Source organism: Macaca thibetana, chromosome 6 (assembly GCF_024542745.1).
Source record: "Macaca thibetana thibetana isolate TM-01 chromosome 6, ASM2454274v1, whole genome shotgun sequence".
In the NCBI taxonomy this organism is placed as follows: Eukaryota; Metazoa; Chordata; class Mammalia; order Primates; family Cercopithecidae; genus Macaca; species Macaca thibetana.
This window is the reverse complement of record NC_065583.1, coordinates 38,483,515-38,494,174: the sequence shown is the minus strand read 5'-3', so window position 1 is coordinate 38,494,174 and position 10,660 is coordinate 38,483,515. Positions and strand designations below refer to the sequence as shown.

Sequence of the window (10,660 nt, the reverse complement as noted above, 5' to 3'; positions counted from 1 at the left end):
GGGTTGTGTTGAGAGGACTGAGAAAGTGAGGTCTCTCTGAGTAGCAGAAACTGTGGAAGAAAATGGGGACTGCACAGTAGAAAGAAGTTGACACTTTTCCTAGGACTTGAGACAGAATCAAGGGGGAGCCAGGTATTAAGCTAATAATAGCTTAGCCCTCAGCTGATCGATCTTACTGTCTTACATTACTATGGTTTTTAAATCTGTTGCTTCTTGTCAAATATATTTTAAGCTCTTGAGGTCAAGGGACCTTGGCAAATATCATTTATTGTCTTGAATATACTAAGTGCTCAATGACTAGCTTTTGCTGGATTCACAAAAAAAAAAGTTTTAAAGAGTCATACTCTTTACATTTTATTTCTTCTCTTATATGAATTCCATCTGCTATATGAATCTGCCAGAGCGAACACTGGAGGCAGGATTGGGGATTTTGTTGGAATTTAGAATATGTTGAGTCTTATTGTGATTCTCTATCACTGTATTGTCATTTTCCCATGCAAATAGGGGAGGGATCTAAAGGAAACACATAATCAGTGGTTAAGAAGAATTCTAATGCTGTGACTGAGTCTGTAAAGAAGCTTGGCACAGGCTAGAGGAACAGGACAAGTCCTGCTATCTCAGAGGGAGTACACTGGCTGCAGGAGCCCTGGCCTTAGAATCAGCAGATGAGGTTTGAACCTCAGCTCTGTTACTTATAGGCTGGGTATCCTTAGGGAAGCCTCAGCTTAGCCCGGGTTTCCACATCTGTGAAATGGGAATTATAGCAGTACCTGTTTGTGGGCTTTTCGGGTGTGTAAATGAGATTCATTAGTTTATTCAATAATGATTTGTTAAATATAATACCTACAGACACTATTTTAGACGTTGGATATATAGCAGTAAGCAAAACAAAAGCCTCTGCCTCATGGAATTTATATTCCAAAAATATACATAATTAAATTTAATAAAGTGTTTATCAGTCACATTAGTTTGAGCCTCTCTGATGAACTCACGCTGTGGTTTTTGCTGTTATTTGTCTATAGGAGTTACAACAGTAAGTAATTAGGGCTACTATTGGGTGTCATGTTTGAATTGGTATAACCCCAGGGAAGTCCCAGTAAGTAGGACATTTGTGTGTGCCTGCTAAATTGCAGTATGCTTAGAAAGTCTGTTCCCCTTGAACTGGATTTCTGTCATTTTTGCCCCCATGAAGTGCTTAGTTCAAACAGTCCAGCAGTCTGCTGAGATTCAAGGGTGGCAAGTGGTGGTGTGGCTGAACTGGTTTCTCTCAGTCATTGGTGTTTGCCCTATTTGTGATGTATGATTTCACAGAGTTGTGAAGGTGCTTGTGTCATTTGTGGAAATAAGTCCAAGGGCTAACACAACCAATTAAAATCCACAAGCCACATTTCAGTGAGTAATTTCAACCTTTCCTCTCCAAACTTTTCATTAGCCACCCGTCAAAGAACAAAAAGAACAAATTGAAGGTTCAGTTCATTTTTTTCGTTGCCTTCCCTCTGGGGCTTTTCCTTTGAGTATCGTAATGCCCAAATTCCACGAAAGGAGAAAGGGCAAGCCTGGGCAGCAAACCTCAGAGGAACCGCATTCTGCTGGTAATTGCATACCGTCTCCCAAGAGGTATATCTGTATTCACCTCCATCGGCTATTGCCTTCTTCATGCAGTACTTCAGGTCTCCAGTGGCACACAGCCCATCTAGTTAAAAATGCAAACAGGAAATTATTCTCTCACTGAATGGCCTTTGTGGCCCAGAAGAAAAAAAAAAAATGGTTATTTCTGCTGAGACATAACCTGAAAAACACTCTCACAAGAGTGGAAGCTGAAGGCTCACTATAAGCTAGCCCTGCCTCAGAACAAGGCTGGTGATAGCGTGTGTATGTGGGAGCTCATGTGCTTGGGCTCAGGGCATTTGTCACCAATGGACATGATTGAAGAAGCTTCTATCACCTGAAAAGCAGTTGTTCTGCTGGGCAAAGCTCGTTTATACTCCGAGGAATTACAGAGCAGACGTTACTTGGATGCGGAGGTTTGGTCTGGAGGACTGTGACATGACCCTGACAGCACGTCCCTGGGTTTCGGTGCTCCTCTGCTCTGCCCAGCTTTCCGTCATCTGGCCTCCCATGACCTCCTGTGCTCCCATTGTGGTTTCCCTGTGTGCTGACAAGTTTTCTGGTTGTTATGTCTTGCAGCCCCCCGAATCCAAGCCCAACTTCACCCCTCTCGCCATCTTGGCCCATGTTCTCGGCGCCATCCAGCCCTATGCCCACCTCATCCACGTCCAGCGACTCCTCCCCCGTCAGGTCTGTTGCAGGGTTTGTTTGGTTTTCTGTTGCTGCCGTTGTTCTCTCATTGGCTTGGTCCTCTCTTCATGCAGTGTTCAGCCTCCTCGTCAACTTTGTTCCCTGCCATCCAAACCTGCACTTGCTTTTTGACAGGCCAGAAGAAGCGGTACGTGAAGACTCCAGGTAAAATCTCGGATGATGACCAATCTGTTCCCGTTTATCCAAAGCTGGCCAGGGACAACAGGGGGCTGCCTCTGCTCTCCTGTGGTTCCATCCTAAGAGACCAGAGCTAAAAGGGACCATTTGCATGAACCAGCATGGCATTTTTCACACCCTTTTTAACCCTGACTCAAGTTTCTGAACTAATCTCTCTGGTGCCTAGAGTTAGGGGAAGGAGCACCTCCTGAATCAGACTCTGGTTTTGACGGCTCTCTCAATTTCATGTGCTCGCTGTGCTTTGGTGTAAGATAACATAAGCAGGAACAGTGTTGAGACACGTGCCAACCTTTTCTTCTCTCCTTTTCATCAGGTAGCACCAGGCAACATTTATTTGCAGGGTTGGGCTTCCCTGAGCAGTGACACCGAGTCACTTAGACCAGATCCAGTGTGGGAGAGCCAAATAGAACACAGAATAAAAACTTGAGAGACGAAGCGATTTCTCTTAAATTGCTCATGGCTTATGCCTCCTTGTCCCCCATATACTCCCAGAACCATCCATGCTCCCAGCCTGCTTCTGTCTCTGTGTGTCATGAAGCCTGAGCTGTCCTGGGAACAGGCACTACCTCTCTCTGAGGGAGAGCAGCTTGACCTAGTTCCTCTTCTCAGGGCCATGCTGTAGTTTTCCCTGCTTTTGTGACTTCCGCACTTAAGTTATTTGCTCTTGTGCTCTTTGGGAAAAAAAGAGCTCTTTACAACCAGGAAAAGAATGAATAGGGATCCTGCAGAATTCCTATGCTGTGAAACTCCTGAACATGCTTCTCTCTCACGCTTTGTCTCGGCTTTCAGACAACCAGATAGTAGAGCCCAGTTTTAAGCATCAGAAGCGTTTTGGGCTTTGGGAGTATTTTCTCTTCTGTCTTTTTCTCCAAAGGGTGGATCCAGCAGAGAGGCTTAAATAATTGGTCAAGCCGAGTTTCACTTTTAGAAGAAAAGAAAACCCCATGCTATTTATATAGATACAGATACATATATTACTTTATTCCCCACTAGGCACTTACACATCTATCATTTCGTTCTATCCTCATGTGAGAATGAGAAGAGAAATGGCCTGAAATCTATTGTGGAAAAAGAAAACTAAAGCACAGTGAGGTGACTTGGACACAATGACATGACTAAATGAGAGCCAGTCCAGAATTCAGGACTTCTCCCCCTCAGCTCAGCACTCTTTCCTCCAAACACATGGGTAACCCCAGCTTTGAGTTTCCATGCAGCTCCCAGCCCAGAGCCTGGCTTGCTCTTTTAGGTTTTATACAGCTTTCTACCTGGCTTTGTCCCGGATGATGGGAAGGAGCTTTTCAATAAATTCTTTTTTTTCTCACTCTATAAATAAGGGAAATTTTCAGATCATGTCTTCCTGACATTCTAGTGATTTCCTAATCATTCCTTGGACATCTTCTGGGCACTTTGGGAGACATTAACTTTTTAAGATACCAGAAATAGCATGGATTATTCTCATTAGATCATGCGGACCTGAACCAGAGGAAACTAAGTGACCACAGACAAGTCAGCTTCCAAAATGCCTCACTCACTCATTAGAGAAACTTGGGCTTTAGGAGAATGTAGTTCCTTCATTTTTATCAAAATGGAGTAAAAATCTTCAAAATATTGGCCCTTTGGACAAAATGGGTTAAGAGACTCGAGAGTGGCATCACTCAGCTAAAATCCTAAAATGTCCTCTCTGCCTTGATGCTACTCACGTTTTTGTGACTCTGAGCTTTGGGGCCCTGTTTCTTGTCAAGCATCTTTACCTCTTCACTCGTTTTCATCTCCCCAAATATTTCCAGACTCTTTTTCCTTCCTACCTCTTCCTACCTCCCAGAGTATTTCCAGATTGACAGAGGGCAGTGGCAATAGAATCTGCCCATCTTGTGTGTCTGGGGTCACGATCAGTCAGTACCTCCTCCCTTGGCCATTGTTAGAATAGCACCATTTGGACACCCGTTAGGAAGCTGCCCTCTTGAAATAGTCAAGGCAGGCAGGGCGCAGTGGCTCACACCTGTAATCCCAGCACTTCAGGAGGCTGAGGTGGGGAGATCACCCGAGGTTAGGAGTTCAAGACCAACCTGGACAACATGGAGAAACCCCATCTCTACTAATTAGTAAAGTACAAAAATTAGCCAGGCATGGTGGCAGGCGCCTGTAATCCCAGCTACTCAGGAGGATTGCTGGAACCTGGGAGGCACAGGTTGCAGTGAGCCAAGATCGCGCCATTGCATTCCAGCCTGGGTGACAGAGCTAGACTCCATCTCAAAAAAAAAAAAAAAAAAAAAAAAAAAAAGTCAAGGCAGAGTTGGGCTAAGTATGTGTGCCCAGGGGAGCACAGATAGCAACATTGCTGGGGAGCTAGCTCATCAGAGGAACAGAGAGGGCCAAAATCTGTACACTGCAGTGTATAGCAAAGAGGTGGTGGTATACACCCATTATTCAGGTCCATTGAGGCCTCTCCCCCAAATCCACTTCCAGAGCATGAAGCTTCAGATTTCCTTCCCTGAGCAAAGCCTTTAAAAGTAAATATTGAATTAGACCTAATCAGTGGTCCCATGGACTTCTGAATGATATCTCCTTTGGAAATTGCTTCCTGTCTGTATTAGTCAGTTTTCATGCTGCTGATGAAAACATACCCAAGACTGGGAAGAGAAAGATGTTTAACAGACTTACAGTTCCACATGGCTGGGGAGGCCTCACAATCATGGCAGAAGGCAAGGAGGAGGAAGTCCTGTCTTTCATGGATGGCAGCAGGCAAAAAGAGAGTTTGTGTAGGGAAGCTCCCATTTTTGAGGCCATCAGATCTCATGAGACCCAATCACTATTACGAGAACAGTACAGGGAAGACCATCCCCAACGATTCAGTCATCTCCACCAAGTCTCTCCCACAACACGGGAATTATGGGAGCTACAAGATGAGATTCAGGTGGGAATGCAGAGCCAAACCATATCACTGTCCCCTCTTCAAATCATTTATAGACTTTGTTTGTTCAAAGTCAGGAATGAAGATGCCTTTTGCAGCACAGTAGAGAAAGGGTGCTGGAGACGAATTATCTCCGTATTTCCCTTTTCTTTCACTTGCTCACCCCTCCCCCATAAAAGCCCACAGCCCCAAACCCATAACTTGCATTTGCACAGGAGTCCCTGGAAATTATGCCTAAATGATCAACCCTTTGCCACCTGCCAGTCTAGCTGGTCCCACCTCCCTGTAGTGCCATATGATGGAGAATGGGTCATCATTTTGCAAGGTTTGCAAGGGCATTTGAGGGAAACTCCTGTGTGTGCTTTCCAGGCCTTGTGCCATACTCAGAGGCGAAAATTAAAAGGGAACTAGCAGGAGGATCCAAACTTGTTCATGCCTTTAAAGGCCCAGCTGAAGTCTGAAGGGCAGTGTGACAGGAGCAGCCAAAAACTGCTCCAGGCTCTCTGTAGCCAGTTTTGAGATGCACTGTGGAGAACAGGAAGCCAAAGAACCAATGATGCCTGGTGGAGATTTTTTATTTTTTTTCAATCAGAGCCAAAGCCTACAAACACAATCTTTCTGCCAACAGGATTTGTCTGTTTTGGTAGGAACCCTACCTAAAGCAAACTGCTTAAAGGCCTTTGAGAAGGAGTTACGGGACACTTGAGTTGTTGAGCTGACAAGCTTTTAAGAAGATAAGACTTTTTGGGTAGGGTTGCCAGATTTAGCAAATAAAATAAAAATACAGCATACCCAGTTAAATTTTAATGGTAGATAAACAACAAAAATTTTTTCATATACATATGTCCCATGCAATATTTGGGGCATAATGTATACTAAAGAAATATTTATTGTTTAATCTGCCATCCAAATTTAACTAGGTGTCCTGTATTTTATCTGGCAACTCTACCCATTCCTACTCCTTGGGCAATACAAATGGCCCCCTTTAAAAGCACCTCTTCTATCATTTCTCCCATTTTTGTGCCTATCCTATGGCAGTAGAGGGAGATCTCAAGGGAAAATTCCTCCCATAGACTATTGGCTACTTATCAACTTGAGGAAAAAACAAGGCCCTTTCTTGGCTTGCTTATTTATTTATTTACTTACATTTTTTTTGAGACAGGGTCTCACTTGACTAGAGTGCAGTGGTGCAATCTCTGCTCATTGTGGCCTCAACCTCCTGGGCTCAACCAGTCCTCCTGCCTCAGCCTCCCAAGTAACCTGGACTCCACACGTGTCCCATCATGCCTGGCTAATTTTTAAAATTTTTTTGTAGAGATGGAGGTGTCTACAGTCTGGTCTTAAATTCCTGGGCTCAAGCAATCCTCCCACTTCCCAAAGTGCTAGGATTACAGGCATGTGCCACAGCACCTAGTCTGTTATTTTTTAATGTATTATGTTATTGCCACTTCATTATTCAATTTCACAAACCTAATATCAATGGAATGTTACTCCTTTTAAATGATAATCTTGGACACCCGGACCATTCCCTTTTATTTCTGCCTGCCAAATACCCCTGCTGGTTTCCCGACTTGCCCCTGTTTTGTCCCATTATCCTTATTTAGTGAGATTATAAGTAATGTTCGCAAAAATCCAGTCAGAGGAGCTTTTCCTCAGATGCTGTTTCCCTTACTTTTAGTCTCCCTTCCCTGGTCTCTTTGCTTTTTACCCACCTGTTCTGCCCTGCCCAGGACCTGCTCTGCCCTGTCATCAAGAGGCAGAAATATTGCCTCAAAACCTGGTCTCTGAGACCCCGGCTAATGTGAACTAGATTCTCCTTTCACCTTCAATGTCATAACAGGCTCCATTTGCCTGTCAGTATAGTCTTCTATCTGTTTTAGCACTTTTCACAGCCAAGTCACTCCTCCTCTCTGCTTCCCAGCTTCTCAAAAAAAAAAAAAAAAAAAAAAGCCTCCTATGTTCCTCCCTGGAAAGTTGCACATAGGATATTTGGTCCTTGCTGGCCAACACAGACTTGGTTTTCTTTGGCTCACAGACTGTGCCCCTTGTCCTGAACTTTATTCTTTCATCATAATTAGCCAGGAAGAGCTGTTTTCCTGTTGAAGCTGATGAATACTAAGGACTCTTCTTTCCTTCATTCCCAGGGGTCCCACTTCATTTTCTCCTGCTTTCCCAATATTTTCCCACCTGGCCATCATCTCTTGGTTCCTAGAAAACCAGAGGGAACAACAGTAAACTATGGCCCAGCAATAAATTCGAGATAACCATTTACTTGGATCAGCCTGCACAACGGAGACCATGTGGCTCACAAAGTTTAAAATATTTACCACCTGGCCCTTTGCGGAAAAAGGTTGCCACCCTCTGCTCTAGAACAGTGGCTCTCGACCCTCATTTCATATTGGAATTACTTGGAGAGCTTTTTTAAAATACTGATGCTCAGCCGGGTGTGGTGGCTCATGCCTGTAATCCCAGCACTTTGGGAGGCAGAGGCAGGTGGATCACGAGGTCAGGAGATTGAGACCATCCTGGCTAACACGGTGAAACCCTGTGTCTACTGAAAATACAAAAAATTACCTGGGGGTGGTGGTGGGCGCCTGTAGTCCCAGCTACTCGGGAGGCTGAGACAAGAGAATGGCGTGAACCCGGGAGGCGGAGCTTGCAGTGAATCAAGATGGTGTCACTGCACTCCAGCCTGGGCGACAGAGTGAGATTCCATCTCAAAAAAAAAAAAACGATGCCTATATAATATCTGCACATCTGGGTAGAACCCAGGCATCTGCATTTTCTAAATGTTCCCCAGGTGATTCAGATGCACAGTGAGAGTGATTGTAAACACTCATTGGACATGAGAAAAGCAAAAACAAAACAAACAAACAAAACGCCTCGTGTCCCCTCTCCCTTCTTCCTCCTCCCCACACTCCCCATACAGGTGCGCGTGTGGGCTTGTGCACACACATGTGTAATTGCCCTCATGCACCTTGTCTATTCCCTCCCCTGGGGGGTGGAGAGCTCCAGCTCTGGAATCCTGCCTCACCAGCAAGACCCAGCCTGGTAAGAAATCAGGAACATCTGGGAGAGCTCATGTCCGCCCGTGGCCTGGAACTGAAACTTGGCTTTGCTGGAATTTCTCCTTTTTGACTCACTGAGCATTGCCAGCTTTCAACAGGGTCTGTTGGGAGCGTGTTCCCCAGAGCAGCTTGGAACTTCTTTCCTGCCCCTGCTTCCCTCCCCTCCCACAAGGCACTCCCACTCCAAAAATGGGGCCCAGCCTGCCCTCCCGCTGTTTGGCTGTTGTAACTCCCAGGTAGAGTTTTAACATGGCACAAGGTGACCCCACAAGAAGTGTAGTTTCTTGAAGCTTATGGCTTTTCTCTGAATATTTCTCATTTTTCTCCTGTGACCTTTGCAGCTTTCCCACCTCATGTCTTGCCATCTGGCTGCCTTGCCAGGCACTTCCCACGAGAGGGTACTAGGTAGTTTACAGGGAAAGGGAAGAAGGGAGATTAAATATCTGGGGCTTTCTAAGGGTTTTTTCAAAAATGTTAAATAAACTCCTGTTTTCACACAGCACACCGTTCCGGAAGGCGAAAGCCTTGTATGCCTGCAAAGCTGAACATGACTCAGAACTTTCGTTCACAGCAGGCACGGTCTTCGATAATGGTGAGTTTCTCATCCCCTCACAAAGATATGGGCGGGGGGCGGGGGCAAGGGGAGCACATAAATAACTGGCATTTTCAAAGCTCCTCCCTAGGGAAAATCTCAATACAATGGGTAAGAAAAAAAAGCGTGTGTGTGTGTGTGTGTGTGTGTGTGTGTGTGTGTGTGTGTGTGTGTGTTGGTTTCTGTGTCTTTTCCCAAAATAAAAGAGCAGCAGCAGGACTTCCGGAGACATTGTGAAGAGTGAACTAGTGTAATCAGCTCCGCGTTGAGTTGTTACCACTGTGAATGAGATTGTGCCTGCAAAAGACCCAGCCCAGGACCTGAAAGTGGCTTTAAGAGATCATACGCATCACATGTTTAAAATGGTACTCAACGCGTATTAAGCATTCAATAAGTTAATATTTTTATTATTAAAACCATCGTCATCATTGTATCCATCTTCAAAAAAGGCCCTGATGCTCTCATAGTTTACAGTGACAATTTTTCCTCACTTTTGTCTGAGCAGTGGGTGCCGCACCTGACTCTGGGGTCCTGGCTGTATCTGTAAACACATTCCAGGCCAGAGCAGAGATGGGTTCCTGGGGACCAGCCCTTGACTGTACTCACGTCCACAGGGGCTGCCATTGTGTGTGCCCAGCCGCTGCATTCAGCATAGCAGAGATACCCATCAGGTACAGGTAGACAAAAGGGGGAACAAGGCACAGAGCATGGGGGTTTCCCAGGTCACACTCAACCCTTGGCCTTCTGGGTCAGCAGAAGGAGGAGGGATTACCCCAGAACTGCATGTGGGTGTCTGGGTCTGCATTCCCTTTTATCGCTCTCAAAGCCTCAAGCACTGTCCTTAAACCTTTGCTCCATTAACTTTCATCTGGGCCCTTTATAAATCAAAGTGCACAAACAGCCAGCCCAGCCACCTCTCCTGTTCATAGCTGGTGCTTGCAGGCCCCAGCAGACTGCAGGTGCAGTGCAGATGCAACAGGGCTGCTGAAGGCTGTCCAAAGCCATTTTACTGGTGAGTGTCCCCCACACAGGCCCAGGCGGCGGAGTCCTCGCCCTGCCGTAACACGACACGGCTCTTACAGAAGACAAACCAGAATGGGCTGCGTTGCTTGGGCTTCTGCTCCCTGCTTTGTCAGCAGGGAAGGGGCTTCTGCCTGTAGAAGAGCAGGATTTGAGAGATTACTACACTGACAGGTGAATCCAGGGCTTAAAGGTCTGTCCTCTAAGTCCCAATTCACTGCTCACATGGGCAAGGGATCATCATGTTCCTATCAGCCATTCCCTCTGACAACACAAAGGACTCCTGATCTCAGGGGCAGAATTGTTTTAAACTAGCAAAAGTTATGTATATGCTTCTATCTTCTTTGTGATTCCTTTTGGTGAGTGCAGCCTTCTTCCATTTTTTAACGGTTTATTAAGATAACCGTACCACCTACAATTTACCCATTTAAAATGTACAATTCAATGGTTTTTAGTATATTCAGAGTTGTGCAACCATCACCGCTATATAATTCCAGAATATTTTCCTCACCCCCAAAAGAAACCCCATACCTTTTAGCAGTCACGCCCCGCTTACCACAACCCATTTCCATC

At 45.5% G+C, this 10,660-nt stretch overlaps 1 protein-coding gene across 8 annotated transcripts in view; it reads left to right on the top strand.

Annotated features, from left to right (window-relative positions):
- ARHGAP26 (Rho GTPase activating protein 26) overlaps positions 1-10,660 on the top strand; it is a 466,949-nt gene that overhangs the window by 443,180 nt on the left and 13,109 nt on the right. For 2 of the 8 annotated variants that reach the window (XM_050794913.1, XM_050794912.1), the window contains exons 21-22: positions 2,188-2,298; positions 8,976-9,067. In XM_050794913.1, the coding sequence (XP_050650870.1) occupies positions 2,188-2,298; positions 8,976-9,067 (203 nt within the window). Of the gene's footprint in view, positions 1-2,187; positions 2,464-8,975; positions 9,068-10,660 lie in introns of those variants that run through there. The other 6 variants (XM_050794910.1, XM_050794909.1, XM_050794915.1 and 3 more) reach the window with 4 other exon arrangements.